This window comes from Halichoerus grypus, chromosome 7, assembly GCF_964656455.1.
Source record: "Halichoerus grypus chromosome 7, mHalGry1.hap1.1, whole genome shotgun sequence".
NCBI lineage: Eukaryota > Metazoa > Chordata > Mammalia > Carnivora > Phocidae > Halichoerus > Halichoerus grypus.
In genome coordinates, this window is record NC_135718.1 from 19,659,548 (window position 1) to 19,675,713 (window position 16,166).

Below are 16,166 nucleotides of genomic sequence, written 5' to 3' on the forward strand. Positions count from 1 at the left end.
TTCCTCCTTCCACTGCCCGGCTTTCTTCCCCTCCCCCACATCGCCGACCAAGTTCTCGCGTTTCGGACGGAGTCGTCTTGTTGTTGCCGCGGAGATTTCTGCTGCTGCTGCTGCTGCCACTGTCGCCGCCGCCACCACTGGGCTCATTTGCCCCGACCCCTTCCTGCCGCCCTGCCCCCAGCCCCACACAAGGTAACGAAGCCGGCGAGGGAGAGAGCAGGGCCTCGCCGGGCCTCGGCCTCTCCCTGGTTGAAGCGGAGGCTTGAGGCCGAGGAGCGGGCCGCGTTGGAGAGGCCTGGGCGCCGGCAAGAGTCTTAGGGGCCCGGCCTCCTCTGCCACCCAGAGTTGGGCCCTGAGCGGCCCCGGACGGGGCTGGGACCTCCGTGCGGTGGCGACGACCCGGGCTAACCCAGGAAACCGGTCGGGTGGGGTAGGGATGGCGAGGCCTCTTGAGGAAGCCCTCAGCAGTCCCCTGCGGAGCGCGTTTGGGGGTGTGAGGCTCCGGCACTGCTGGGGTCCTCTCCGTTTGTGTTTTCCGTTTCCCTGGAGCTTGTGTTTGAATTTCGAGGTCTGAAATAATCGACCAGTTGTGGCGGGCTTTGAGGTGTTGGGTGCCTGGCTTGCTCTAGCTTTGGAGCCCTTCCAGATTCCAGGCTGTGGTTGGACGGGAATTGTAAGACAGAGAAGGGTCCTCGGAAACCCCGCGTGTTTGCTTTATAAATCGAGAAAGGATTCTTGTATCTTATTTTCCGGAGGAGAATGAGCCAGAATGGGTGAAAGGCACACTCCTGACAATGCCTAAATGGGATAGGGTTTGTGCCGTTTTCTTTAATGAAGACGCTGCATCGGCAATATTTAAGTGGCCGGGTGAAACATTTTTGCTCTGGAGAAGAGGTTCTGAACACACTTACTGATTAATAGCTCACATAGAGAGTATTATTTATGTAGTTAATACAAAAGCCATTTATATTTTGTTTTGGAAGTATTCTTTAGTGCTTAAAAGTATTTTTTTTCTTAATTCTTGACTCTTCCAACAGATTAGGGCCCCCCCCCCCCCCCCCCCCCGCCTGGCGAAGATGTAACAGCCCTGTTAATTGAGCCAAATACAGTCTCTTCCCTGTTACAGGAGTTTAAAGAAAATTAGAAATTCTCCTTTTTCCTTTTGTCTTAGCTCTTGTCCGATAAATTCCACACAGAAACAAAACAAGTTTATAATCTGCGGAATCCATTCCCTTGAAGCTTGGATTTGACGCACAGCTTTTCTCAGAACTAAGAGTAAAGGTAATGGTATTAAATTAAGCTGCAGCAATGAATTATATTAAGGAGTTGGGAGCAAAACTGGTAAGGATTAAGTCAGGCAGACAGGGAAATTATTTTTTATGGTGTTTTTGGTTCAGTTTTCATGGTCTTACCTTTTTTATTTTCCCCAGATGTCAGAGGATCTAGCAAAGCAGCTGGCAAGCTACAAAGCTCAACTCCAGCAAGTTGAAGCTGCATTGTCTGGAAATGGAGAAAATGAAGATTTGCTAAAATTAAAGAAAGATTTACAAGTAAGTATAAGAGGACACTAATAGTTACATTGCTTAGAAAAAGTATTTCTTTGGTTTTCAAATGATTTACTGCTTAGGATCCAAAGCACCATTTGGAGGGGAGTGTTTCTTCCACTGTCCTCCGTTGTGTGTACATGTGTATATGCACATGTACATGGCTCACAGAGGCAGGGTTGCTTCCTCAGTTGTATACATCAAAATGAGTAAAGCATTGTGCTTATGTAAATCTTGTCTCCATATAATTTTTAAAAATAAGAGTTGAATTTAGAAGTCTCTGTCAAACCTTCTAGAGAATAGGTACATACAACTTTACAGTGCAAAGTGCTTTTATTTTTAAAGATCTGGCAAAGGAAATTTAGTTTGAGAGGTAACTAAAAGAAAAATACATGGGATTTAAAAAGTTAACTATGCTGGTATTTAAAAAAAACAAATGTGGAAGCATTTTATAAGTGATAAAAACAATGAGAAAATTACAACCTGATTAAGATTCTTTTTAATGTCACAAGATTCTTTGAAAATGAGTGTGTGTGTGTTTCAAAGCTAGCAGGTAAACACCTTGTATTGAAAAACACATTATAAAGATATATAAAGAGATACTTGTTTTCTGCATAAGTGTTACATAATGTTTGAATTTAAGGCTAGATTTTACATTGTAGTTCTTGACACTTGTTGAAGTTAAATTGAATGGATGTGGAAAGGAGATCTTAATTTGTTTTGTCATGGGAAAGTTCAGTAGGTATGACACTTGCCTTTTTAAAACCTGCAGTGGGGTTTCAAGACAAGCATAAAACCATTATAGTAAATATCTGTTGTTTCTCAGAACATGAGGTTGATTAATAAAAATACTGTATATATGTACATATATATCACTTCATTTTAATAAATTTGAGAGCTTAAAATTTTGAGCCTGATTTTTTTGAAAGTTTTAAAAGGTGTTTTGATTTGATGGTCTTTCTTTACTGATTTAGTATAAAACTAGAATCATCTTTATCCTGTCTAAATCCTTTCCCTCCCTTTATCATCCTCTTGCCCATTAAAATTAATATTTTAGGGATATTAGAACTGCAAATAAATGAAACTTATTTGAAATGGGGTCCAGATACAAGGACTTTGAAAGAGTTTATCTGGGCATAATTAAAATTAGTTGAATATTTTCAGGTTCAAATTGTGGAATTAGGATAAACTTGCCTGAAGTTGCAATAGTATGTAATTTTTAAAAACACAGAATATGGGACCCCTCTTCAGTATGTAAAAGTCAGGCCAGTGAATTTGAGAGTGCTAGTCAATACTAAAAATTTGTTTGGGGAGCAATTTCTCCCACCCCAGGCCAACTTTCTGTTTACCTCAAAGAGAGATTCTGGTATGCATCTTCTTTTACCAGCTTAAAAGCGGTCCTTTTTTTTCTTTGAAGAAAATAAACATTGTTGGTATTATGTATATTGCTTCCTGGGCAGTTGGAAGAAGCTTATGTGTGGAACTGGTAGAGGGGAAGTTGGGAGTGAAGGTTGAAACTCAACATTATTGTGAGGTTTTTTTTTTTTTTTTTTTTAATATTTCTAGAATAAACTGTCAAGAGTCTAGGCAGAATTGCCTCACTATGACATGATCTATAGTGGAAGTATTGTAGGGAGAGAGACTGTTGTGGTAGGTATTGTAATAAGCACATAAATGGCTTACTTAGTGTTCAGTTAATAATGACCTGGGGTCATTTATCTGTAAGTGTCCTCTTTTCTATAACCATTTAGAACAGCATTGTCCAGTAGAACTTTGTGTCATGATGAAAGTGTTTTATATTTACTGTGTCGTACTGTAGCTACGAGGGACTACTGAATATTTGAAATATGGCTAGGGTAGCTGAAGAACTGAATTTTTAATTTTTTTTAAGTAGCCACTTGTGACTACTATATTGGATAGCACAGATTTAGAAGCTTAAGTTCTAAAACTTCAGATAGTAGTAATGCAGAATGTTTTTCCTGACCAATCTTGATCACGGTTTCTTTTCCTCTTTGTCATGAAAACATATTTTTCATTTCGGTTTGCCTAGATATAGGTCTATTTTGAACTGAAAATTACTCAAAGATAGAAGACATCATTGAAGATTAGATAAAGTTTTGAAAAGTGTTTGGGTGTCTGCTTCCACCTAGTAATTGTTGTCTCCATTGATTACAGTTATATCTTGTTTTATCATGGATTTTTAAAAAATATTTTTCCTTTTTATCTCTTCTCTGTTTCTGGGATATATGCCTCATGCCTTTGATATTTAATTCTGCCTTTTATATTTGCTGAAAATTTGTTCAGACTAATGACTGAGTTTGTGGCCTCCTTTGTTTTGTGTTCCTTTAGTGGAATGTCTTTACCCTGGTTATGAATTTGTTTGCCCTTTCATTTATGACAAAATGCTTTTCTGCATTTTTTTTTCAGTGACTTCATTTTGCCAGTAAGGCTTCCATGTTTATCTTTCTTATGTACTGTCTTTCACATAAAGTTACTCAGCGGGCAGCACATTAATCTACTGAAGTCCTAATTGCCTCTTTTCACTTAAAAAAGTGGGTATAGTAAGATCTAGGCTAGCTACCCAACTAGCTCCCCAGGCAGTCTGTGATAATCACAAAAATAGTCAATTTATTAGGCTGTTTTGCTGAATAAACTGGTTCTAAAGGAGGCAGGGGTCAAGTCACTTGTCTCATATATTACAGTGGCTCTCTGCATCCCCGAAACGCCTTCCTTCAGTAAGCAGAGTGCTTGAGTGCACCCTTTGACCTGCTGATATGTAGATCACAACATCTGATGCTTCCTGGAATTGCCGATTACTGTAACTGCTGCCCATCTGTCGATGAAGGAGCAGTTTCAGAACTCAGACTTGGGGGAGGAAAAGTAATTAATGGTATGTACCTTTAAGAACCCCCTCATACATAAAATAGTTTCTCTAATACTTTGGTCCGTATGCACATGTAAAGAAAACATTGAGAAGGGTCTTCATAGTTTGTTGGGAGGGGTATGTGAAACATGGCAAAATGAAAGGACAACTAGGGATAAATGCTTTTGATTTTTTTTAAAGTGTCACTTCAGTGCTGGGCTCTGAAAATTGTAACATGCACAGCTTTTCAGGACCCTTTGTTGAAAATGTATTTCTTTATGAAAATAAAATGGTAAGATGCTCTATGCTAAGAGAGGTAGAGTTCTAAATCTGAGACCTACAAATATAGAAATCATGTTTGTGCTTTAGTTAAATGAAATTATTTAATGATAGGGATTATATTGGCTCTTGAGTCAGGCTTACTGGATTATATTCTTGGCCCTAATAGTGGTTGATTAAAAACAAGACTGGATAATTCTCTCCTTCTTTGTAATAGTACATGATCTATTTATGTGGAAGTTCTTTGCTTTATTTGCAAAGGATTGTCTAATTAAAAGGTATTTAAATGGCTCTTTGGCACCTAATAAAATCTCATTAAAGATACTACTCTACTGAATTTTTAACTCAAATCTGAGTTAGTCTAGTTTTTTAATTCACAAAACTGGCCTTTCTCCCAATGGCTTAATATTCCTTTTTTTTTTTTTGAAGGCTCAAATACTAGTTTTTCAGAAATAGCCATGAAGATCTAGAATCTTTAGGGGAAAGGTAATATATAATTTCTTGGCTTCTGAACCAAACTATTATAAAACTTCAATAGGAGCCATAAGAAACTCAGTATAAAGTTTAACTTTGCTAAGTTTTCTCCCAAAACACAGTGTGATGTTTTAAGGTATTTTATATGCAACAGTGGGGGCAGGTATGCAAGTTTTTAAAATAAATCAGTTAAGGTGATGCATTATAGGTCTTCATCAGAGTAAAAATACAGCAGATAGGTAGCACAATCTATCAGTTCGTACTATTAAGTTTTTTAACCATCCCTACCAAATACCCTTGAATGAAGCCAGTAAGTATAAACCTGATGGAGAAAAAATACTTGCCACACAGGAAGGTATTGCCTGCCTGTGTGTTACATTTATTTTATTTTTTCCTTTTAAATGAAGCTGTGCTAATGTGCTTTTTAGAATATTTTATTTATTATTATTATTTTTTAAGATTTTATTTATTTATTTGACACACAAAGACAGAACACAAGCAGGGGGGAGCGGCAGGCAGAGGGAGAGGGAGAAGCAGGCTCCCTGCCGAGCAGGGAGCCCGATGTGGGACTCCATCCCAGGACCCTGGAATCATGACCTGAGCCGAAGGCAGATGCTTAACCTACTGAGCCACCCAGGCGTCCCTGCTTTTTAGAATATTTTAAACCTAACTTGGTAATTTGCTTACCTGGATGGGGTAAGTTTTAAAATAAATGAATAGGAAGACTACTGGCTTTTTATATGGGCCTATAGTATTTTAGTAGAAGTATGTATGAGCAGGAACATTTTTATTACTAATAAGGCTGCTTCAAGAGGTTTGGGTTTTGTTTTGGTTTGTTTTTTTTGACAGGGGTAGAGAAGAACATGTTGGCTAGAGAGTTCATACTTCTGCCAAGTAATGCCCTGTAAAACAGTCCAGGTGCATGAAATATATGTGACAAGATATGAGATAAAAGTGATCTTGAACCTAGTTTAGTCCTTCATAATTGACTATTTCTCATATTAGATCTGTGTAGCTAAAATAGGCACTTAGAAATAATGCATGGTAGGGGCACCTTGCTGGCCCAGTCAGTAGAGCAGGTGACTCCTGATTTCAGAGCCGGGAGTTCAGGCCCCACATTGGGTGTAGAGCTTACTTGAAAAAAGAAATCATGCATGGTATAAGCTCAAGTCTACCTTTTTTTGTTAGTATTTGAGGTTAATAAATTGAAAGGCAGCTGTCTGGGTTTAAATCCCAGTTCCACCACTGTATAAAATACTGTATCTTAGTTTCTATGTGCGGATAATCATAGTACCTATATCATAGTATTGTTATGAACTACAAATAAGTATGTGTAGTGTACTTAATAAATGGTATATGGTGTGAGAGCTATCATCATCAAAACCTGAAAACCTGTTGAAAGTAGGTGATAAGCGAATTATAAAAGTAATGTTATGGTTTTTGTTTTTTCTTTTTAGGAAGTTATAGAACTAACCAAAGACCTTCTGTCAACTCAGCCTTCAGAAACTCTTGCAAGTTCAGACAGTTTTGCTTCTACTCAGCCCACTCATTCATGGAAAGTAGGAGACAAGTGTATGGCAATCTGGAGTGAAGATGGACAGTAAGTGTAGAAAAAAACTCTAACTATAACATGAAATAATAAAATACAATGGTAAGAAGTTTTTATTCAGTTTGAACTACCCTATTTTAATCTTTCTATGTAGCCAATATGATTTGTAGAGCCAATTTGATTATTGGGAGGTTACCACTAATGCAGTTCGGTTTTTAGCTTTTTTTTTTTTTAAGATTTTATTTATTTATTTGACAGAGAGAGACACAGTGAGAGAGGGAACACAAGCAGGGGGAGTGGGAGAGGGAGAAGCAGGCTTCCCACCGAGCAGGGAGCCCGATGCGGGGCTCGATCCCAGGACCCTGGGATCATGACCTGAGCTGAAGGCAGACGCTTAACCGACTGAGCCACCCAGGTGCCCCAGTTTTTAGCTTTAGATTACATTTTGGGGCAGTTGAAGGGCTTGGATCCTAGAGGAGAGAAAAATCAAAGCTGAGGAAAATGAATGGATAGCTTAAATAATCTTAAATTTTTTCCTCAAATTGAAAATTGAGTGAATGGTTGGCTATTTTAGACTTGGGTAAAACACATACATTGAAATTATTCCTGTAAAAAATACCTTTTTGGGGCACCTGGGTGGCTCAGTCGTTAAGCGTCTGCCTTCGGCTCAGGTCATGATCCCAGGATCCTGGGATTGAGCCCCGCATCGGGCTCCCTGATCCACGGGAAGCCTGCTTCTCCCTCTCCCACTCCCCCTGCTTGTGTTCCCTCTCGCTGTGTGTGTCTCTGTCAAATAAATAAAATACTTAAAAAAAAAAAACCTTTTCTCAAAGATACTGACTAAAGTACATCTAATAGACATTTAAGAGACTTTCCTGACAATATTTTGATTAGGACCCCTTTTTTGATAGTAGATGGCTAACTCCAACCACTCTTTTGTATTACCTTTACTAAAGAGCCAACTGATGACAGAAGTTCCATTTGAGACACATGTAATAGTTGAAGCACTGCAGTGTAAGTCTTATAGGCTGAGTACTAAACCTTTACTCACCTGCTTACAGTCATGATATCTTTACAGGTGTTATGAAGCGGAGATCGAGGAGATAGATGAAGAAAATGGCACTGCTGCAATCACCTTTGCTGGCTACGGCAATGCTGAAGTGACCCCACTGTTGAACCTCAAGCCTGTAGAAGAAGGAAGGAAGGCAAAGGAGGACAGTGGCAACAAACCCATGTCAAAGTAAGTGATTTTGACTTCAGTAGTTTAAGTGTAATCTTCCCCATTTTGGTAGTTGAGGTAGTCCACAGAATCCATGCAGGCTAGATTAAGGTAAAAAGGTTGTAATACTCTTTACCATTATTTTGAAGATTAGCAATATAGGGTCAACCTTGTCTGTATGTGTATGCCTAGGCCCACTTAGGTATTGAGTATATTTATTAAGAGGATACTGTGTACCTCTCACTAAGCCAGGTGTTGGATTTCCACCACAGTGAAGACAACCAGCTTGGGCCTTGTCCTGATTGAGTTTATAGTCTAGAGAACAAAACACAAAATTAAAGGAGAACTTTAATAGTTAAATATAGAAATTACGAAGGGAACATAATGGGTACTTTAAGGAACAAAGAAAAGACACCTAAACTGCACTTTAGTCATCAGGGCAAATGTCTTTGAGAAAATGACATCTGAACTGAGATGTGGGGGCGCCTGGGTGGCTCAGTCAGTTAAGCGACTGCCTTCCGCTCAGGTCATGATCCTCAGGGTCCTGGGATCGAGCCCCGAATCGGGCTCCCTGCTCAGTGGGAAGCCTGCTTCTCCTTCTCCCTCTGCTGTTTCCCCTGCTTGTGTGTGCGTGCACTCTCTCTCTCAAATAAACAAATTTTTAAAAAAAAATTTTTTTTAACTGAAATTTGAAAAGGAGTTAGCCAGGTAATGAATGAACTTGAAGGTATGACCTTGGGCAAACTGCTTAACTTCTTTCCTTATTTGTAAAACAGGGTTGATAGTATCTACATTGTAGGGTTGTAAGGATTAAATGTTAGCATTTATAAGCATGTAGCACAGTTCTTGACATGTAGTAAGAGTTCAGTAAATGTTTTTAAGACCTTTTAAAAAACTTCTAAAAAGGAAAACAAGGTTGGAACATAGAGGTAACAGAAACAAATTCCTGTGGTGAAAATTTGGGACTTTTAAAGGTGGGTGGTTTGATAAGAGAGGAGGTTAGAGAGGTCAAGGCCAGATCACAGAGCTTGACCACCACTGGTGGATTTCAAATAGAGGAGATATGTGATCACAGTTGAACTTCCAAATAATCACTAACAGCAGAGGGAAGGCAGCTACTGATGTGATCCAGGTGTGAGATAATGTGGCCTGAACCCAGGGAGCAGCGGTAGGAGAAGTGTATGGTTTGAATGGTATTTAAGAGGTAGAATTAACAATATTTTGGTTTAACTTACACATATTTGCCACAATTTTCTCTTTTTCGGATTTGTCACGAGTTTTTAAAACTTAAGTTGCTACATATATTTGAATTTGGAAAAATTACATCACCTGAGTATCCCAATGAGAAAATCAGATTGTAGAACAATGTAACATCTCTTTTTTTTTTTAGTCTTTGACATCAGTGTAAAAAAGCTACACTTAGCTTCATAGTGGTGATTATATGATACAGAGGCATCTAGATCGTATTGCCTCTTTTTTAAAGACCTCTTTCTTCATCCTTTTGGTGAGAAAGTCAGTATGTTAACTGAGCAGAAATTATTGAGAAAGCTTTAGGCTCTGATCCTATATAGAGGAGTGTTTTTTGAAAGACTCCAGTTTTTGTTTTTAAGAATTTTAAGCTGTGATCTCCTTGTATGCTGCTGTGCTCTTCCTGTCTAGGTGAAATAGTTTTATCTGCATTGCATCTCTTTTCTAAATGCAGCACATTAACCTTGCTAACTGTCCATTTAGAAATGGATAAAGGTTTAGATAGCTATTAATGTTAAAACTCATTTCTAAAATGCACCTGGCAAAAGCAATGTAAACATCAAAAAGTCATAGTTTAAATATTTGATTTGAGGAGTGCCTGGGTGGCTCAGTCAGTTGAGCAACTGAGTCTTGATTTCGGCTCAGGTCATGATCTTAGGGTCCTGGGATCAAGCCCCACGTCAGACTCTGCACTTAGCACAGAGTTTGCTTCTCCCTCTGCTCCTCCCTCCACTTGCACACACTCGCTTGCTCTCCGTAAAATAAAATCTTAAAAAAAATGTATTTGATTTGAATAGGTAATAGATTACAGATCTGGTTTGAAAGCTTCCAGGGATGCTGTGTATTTCAAATAACATTTCTTAGTACTGGGTGATTGACATTGTTGGTGTTAGTGCTTCTATTCATGTAATGTGTAAGTTTATTACAGATGTTTTTGTTTTGTTTTTTGTTTTTTTGTACTGCTAAATATCTCTAAGGAAATCATCTATTAAATCTTAAGAGTTGACATTTAGCTGTTATATCCACACAGAAAAGAAATGATTGCCCAACAGCGTGAATATAAAAAGAAGAAAGCTTTGAAAAAAGCCCAGAGAATAAAAGAACTTGAGCAGGAAAGAGAGGACCAGAAGGTTAAATGGCAACAGTTCAACAACAGAGCCTATTCTAAAAACAAAAAAGGCCAGGTTAGTAAATCCTTTCATTGTACTTCGTAAATTTGAAAAGTGTAATTGTCATTAAAATAACCTTAAAATGCAAAAGGGAGGTACATAGGTACATAAGTTTAAAAAAATACATAACTGGATCTTGAATTCAGAATCCTCTTTAATCTTCCGTTTGGCTTATTGTAAAATATCTCCATTAGCCACTGTCTCTCTGCCATAGAAACACTATGAATGAGAGAGTTTATATCATAAATTACAAAAAATCTAGATTGTTTACCCTTCTGTAAACTAAAATTTGAAAAACCATTTGGTACCTTACATACCACTTAGAGGGAGTGTGATGAACCCTACCTGCTTTGTTAACATGTTTTATATGCTGGCATCCACTGGTAGATTTTATTTAAAAGCTCCAGTTCCCTTGATGTGTACTGTACTTAAGTGTATTTTGGAAATGTTTTCCCCATAAAACAAATCAGAATGGTTTCTCTTTCATTTCCACTAGGTAAAAAGGAGTATTTTTGCTTCACCTGAGAGTGTAACCGGGAAAGTTGGAGTAGGAACTTGTGGAATTGCTGATAAACCTATGACACAATATCAAGATACCTCTAAATACAATGTCAGGCATTTGATGCCTCAATAATCAGAAAAACTGTTGGATTTCATCTCTGCAGGGCTTTACATTTACCTTTTTATCCTTATATTTTTCTAAAGGTAAATTATTTGTTAGATGAGTAAGGAAGATACCATTGTCGTCCTTGTTTGACTTCAATAGAATGAAACTTGAAGAAATTGCATTTGATAACTGCTATTCATTTAACTTTTTGTTACTACTACCACAGATTTCCTCAAAGTTTGTTGAATAAAGCAACTTTTCTAGATAGATGCTGCATAAATACAGCACTAGATGAATTGTTGATCTTCCTAATATCAGGCCCTTACTTAATGGATGGTGTGTACTTTTTGTAAAGTCCTAACTTGGAATTTTCAGATGCTTTGAACTTGCCACATATTGTAGCAATTCACTGGAACATCAAGGCAAAATACCAACCTGCTAAAGAGATCTTTTTTTCTTCAACTTAAACCCATAGCTGTTGCTAATTAAGCCTAAAAATAGGTTAATTTGATTAATTTAAAATGACAAACTTTGTTTTGAGGGTTTTCCTTCAATAATTTGTTTCTTAAGCCTTTTAGGCTATCTCTAAAATTGATCCAGCTCTTAAAATTTTTTCATGGAATTTTAATTTTGTATAAGAACCATGTTTAGGACCAGCTTCCTTTTCTAAGGGTTTTTTTCTGTTGTTGTGTTGTTTCTTTTTTTTTTTTTTTTTTTAACATATGCTCTTTTCCTGTGTTGATTTTTCCCTTATGGTAGTGGTACCATTTTTGGATGTGTAATGTTTATATAAGAAAACAAAAAGCTGATGTATAGCCCTGTATACAGTGTAGATACTATTTTTGTAAAAAAACAAAAAAATCCCCAAGGCTAAATTAATGAACAAGAGTACTGAATGTTTCATCATTAAAAATTTATTGTATTTCTTGTGCATTAATCTGACCATAATTTCCTTGTATATTATGTTCATGTAGCTGAGTTTGTAATTTTTGTTAACTAGATCAAGTTGTCAGCATTTGTTGGTATAAGTGAACATCACAGTTATCCTGAGTTGAGTTTAAGCCAAATATATGCATAGTAAAGTGTCTTCCTATTAATGGAAGATGGTGATTTTTAGGGTATGTGTTAATTTCAGTTTTTGTATGTTTAACTTTTATTAAATAAAGTGTTTTTAAAATCTCCGGGGTGTGTTACCAGAAGGGTGGTGAAGTCCTAGCTGGCAGCACTGCTTCAGTCTTCTTGCTTGCATTCATCATTTCCACAGAAGAGAATACTGAGTATGTGATAAAGGTTTCAATAAATTCTTATGTACTTCTTCCATTAGACATAGAAATTGGATCCTAAAGGACAAACTATTTTTATCTTAAGGGCTTGTGCTGTGTATAGAGGTGTTTGTACATTTTTGGTAAAAGGAGAAAATAAAAATTTTAATGACTTTTAAATATTTTGGCAAATTGAAACTTAGGACAGTGACGAGAAGTAGAATTCTTTATCTTGCCCCTTCAGCTCTCTCCCAACCCAGGAGGATCAGTTTTCCTTCCTATAATTTATGGCCACAGGGTAGAACATGTAGGACAGAATGAAAGGTGAAGTCTTTTTTAAATACAAGGCACAAATTACAGCAGAATAGGACTACTTAGTCTGAAGAACTCCTAAAAAATACACTGTTCTTGTTACCAGTGTAACAAATCTCTTAAGAATTAATAATGGTATCTTTGAAGAGTTGCAAGGGAACCCTTTAAATTCAAAAGCACTTGGAAAGAAATTTGGTCCAATGGTGTGACCACACAGAATGGGTTTTGGTGAGATTACCTTGGTATGTTTGTTGGAGTAGGAATTTACCTGTTACTTGTATAGGCAAGACTCTTAATGTTGAAACTTGTATCTCCTTTGACCCAAGGGCTTCCTTTCTGCACATTAATTTTCCTGGAGGGGCTTTGCAGGAGAGAGAAAAGGAATAAAGGTGACCATACTATATAAAACATTAAAAAATTATATGAGATCAGGAATCCCTGTGTCAAAAGACCTAGATGTGGCACTTTGAAAAGTCCTGGTGTCAAGATAATGATCATGTGTCTGGACTAAACTCAAAGGATCCCCAGGGGGATGGAGCACCTGTCTCCTAGTGTGATGCTTTCATGAGAAGCATGATAACCAGCGATATTTTACAAGTGAAGGTGGCTAAGTTCAATACTCTAAAACCAAATATGACACTTTGTTATATATATAACACTCTGTTATAAAATTTAATGTAGTTTCCCCATCAAGAAGGGAGTCTTGAAGCTCTGAAACTCAGAATGAGTTCATGATGTGAGTCATGTACAGCCCCCAAGTAGCTGTGGTTGCATGGATCTTCTCAAAATTTGGCATTTGACTTTGTTACTGATCATTTCAAGGGAAGAACAGTCCTGATACCCCCCAAATAATTACATTTTAGTATCACAGACAATAAATGCTTTTTTAATTAACATGTAGAAAGGCCATACTGGAAGAGCCAAGGACTCAGGAGCCAGACTGCTTTAGAATCCTGGCCCCTCATTTTTACCTGTGTGTGTAACTTGTCTTAGCTTTCTCAGCTGTAGAATGAAAATACCAGTTTCGTTAGGTTGTAAGGATGAGTGAGTTAATATGTGTAAATTGCTTACAATCCCTGACATGGTAAACACTGTAGAAGTGTTTGCTATTTACTGTGCAAGTGGTAATGGTGACTTTTTTTCCCTAACCTTAACAATGACAATTCACATTAACAATGCCCATTGCTTATAATTTGAAGCCTCTAATTATAAATGTATTACTGAACTGCTGTCAAATTACCAAAGTTATATATTAAGTACATGCCAGTAGAAGTTAAAATTTTTATATTAGAATATTTTAGGGCATGTCTCTGATGGGAAGGGAGTACAGGTTATAATAAAGTTACCCTAATGCTTGCTTAAAATTAAAAGCGGGATTTCTGGATCTGGGTCCTATTCCAGACCTATTTAGGCCAAAGTATGTCTGTTTTTGACAAACACCACAGGTGATTCTGATGTGTATCCCTGGCCTAGAACCATGTTTTACATTAAATGTAAAAACACTTTGATTTTTGAAATGAAGGAAAAATTACTAATGGGCAATTTCCTTAGCCCAATTATTAAGATTAGGCATCAGACCAAAATGAAATGCATCTGTCATAACTCATTATTTTAATATGCTTTGTCACAGTATATGTGTATGTGGGTGTTTTCCATTACAATGCAGTTTTAATGCTGAGTATATCTGCCTTTAAAATAGCAAGGGAAGAGGCTCCTGGGTGGCTCAGTGGGTTAAGCGTTCGACTCTTGATTGTGGCTCAGGTCATGATCTCAGGGTGGTGAGACGGAGCCTTGTGTGGGGCTCCACACTCAGCTCGAGTCTGCTTGAGATTCTCCTTCCCTTTCCTTCTGCCCCTCCCCTCTTCCCCCCACTCCCGTGCATGTGCTCGCTCGCTCTCAAATGTTAAGAAAAAAATAGCAAGAGAAAACCATCTGGTAACAAATGAAAATCGTAGTTTTATAAATTGTGTCTGTAGTTGTAATTATAAAAGGTGAAAAATGTCACTTGTGCAAATTTAGCCAAAAAATATTTTTGGAGTTTTGGTTTGACTTTTTGCCTCAACTTGGACATTGAAAGATGAAAGAAGAAAAAAAAAATCTTAAAAGCAGTAAGGTTCTATATTTGTTAAAATCTTTAGAGTTCAATAAATATATGCTGAATTGTATTATTTGTATTATACTATGAAGCAACCAGTTAGCATAAATGGTAATTCACCTGTTCAACAGTAAATGTAAACATTCTTTATATCTAGGGTTTTAGAGTTGCAAGTTAAACTGAATTTTTACTACAGTGGAGAGGAAGAACATAGCAGGCAATAGAACAGGTAATACCATAGTTTAAACAAAACACAAGTAATTGAATCCCCTTATACTATGATTTTTTATGTATAGATAGGTTTTTAAATACCTTAAAATGTGCAGAGACTAATATTGGCATTCTAAGAATTTGTCTTGGCCCAGCCAACAGAAAGTAAAATTTAAGATGAAGGTGTTAAGAGTTCTGTGAGGTTCTTTGATTGCCTTTTTTGCCTTTCAGCTTAAGTATATATAAAGGTGGTTCTTTTGTGGCCTTGAGTGGGGTAAAGCAGATCTGAGAATACTATTGGGTTTGTGGTAGTTGACAGCTGGACTAGCTAAAAATACCAAATTTTGGATAGAGTCATCTTTCAGTTCCCAGGAAATAAAAACGGATATTTTACTTACACCAGGCACTTCACCAATTCACTTTTATGAAACCAGTACAGATTTAAGTTACTGGAATTATTAAAATTGTAATTTGTTTTCCCGGTTACTTTCTTAAGATCACAGCTAAAGAAGCCACAGTTACATGCATTAAGAGAAAAGGTTGCTTTTTGTTTGAAGAGCTACTTTCTCAACTTGAGGCCCAGGGTCATGTTTATTATTTTGCTGGCTCATGATTTTGCCTTTCTTGGTGAAAACTGATGTGCTTTTGTTTTTTCCCCTTTCAAGCCCTGTACTCACTTTAGCAAGATGCAGTGCATTTCTGACCAGAGAAACAGAATTCAGGCTTGGAAGACACTTGACTCTATATCCTGGGAAAACTAGAGTTGAAGCCTGAGACCTGCAGCTAGGGTAGTTTTTAACAGATGGTAATTGTCCAATTGTTCATTGCTCAGAAGTATGCAGGAAGGAGTAAGTATCCCTTTGGTTCTTTTACCAGGTTTTTCCCTCCAAAAGCACGGTCAGGTTTAGTTGACATAGCTTTCAGAGTGTGATAAAGCTGCTAGTTTAGAAGCAACTAGCTTCTTAAATTTGTATTTTTAATATGCATTTTAGAGCTATCTTACGGCTTTTATGTCTCTACAATGCTGTTTTTTTGCCCTGATGTGAAAATCTGAGATAAATATCCCAGTTACTGCCCTACCAATAAAGACTTCAAGCATTCCTCCGTAACAAAGAACTAAGAGCTTGAGGAAATGGAAAAAAATTTCAAAATTATAAGTAGTTGGCAGTACTTTAAAAGAGCTTCATCTAAGCCATTTCCCCTAATAATTTATGACAGTATAGAAAGGTAAAACAGAACCAAGAAGTGAGGTTGTCGGCCAGTACATGTATTTTGAACCACACTTACTATTTGGAAGAATCAGATGTATTCCACAAGAAAACCAGTTTCCTATTA

General features: G+C 37.3%; 1 protein-coding gene across 2 annotated transcripts; it reads left to right on the forward strand.

The window, feature by feature from the left end:
* Positions 1–26: 26 nt before the first annotated feature.
* SMNDC1 (survival motor neuron domain containing 1) lies at positions 27–12,133 on the forward strand. 2 transcript variants are annotated; one of them, XM_078077128.1, is made up of 7 exons: positions 27–192; positions 1,172–1,281; positions 1,431–1,550; positions 6,618–6,760; positions 7,788–7,949; positions 10,207–10,360; positions 10,842–12,133. In XM_078077128.1, exons 3-7 carry the CDS (start codon positions 1,431–1,433, stop codon positions 10,977–10,979), a joined length of 717 nt encoding a protein of 238 aa, XP_077933254.1. In that variant the 5' UTR covers positions 27–192; positions 1,172–1,281; the 3' UTR covers positions 10,980–12,133. The 2 variants fall into 2 exon arrangements, with proteins under 2 accessions (XP_077933254.1, XP_035925921.1); XM_036070028.2 differs by lacking the exon at positions 1,172–1,281.
* The last annotated feature ends 4,033 nt before the right edge of the window (positions 12,134–16,166 follow it).

Coding starts and splice junctions, on each gene's coding strand:
- SMNDC1 (XM_078077128.1), top strand. CDS start 1,431: ATGTCAGAGGATCTAGCAAAGCAGCTGGCAAGCTACAAAGCTCAACTC. Junction 1,551..6,617: donor AATTAAAGAAAGATTTACAA/GTAAGTATAAGA, acceptor TTTTCTTTTTAG/GAAGTTATAGAACTAACCAA. Junction 7,950..10,206: donor GGCAACAAACCCATGTCAAA/GTAAGTGATTTT, acceptor ATATCCACACAG/AAAAGAAATGATTGCCCAAC.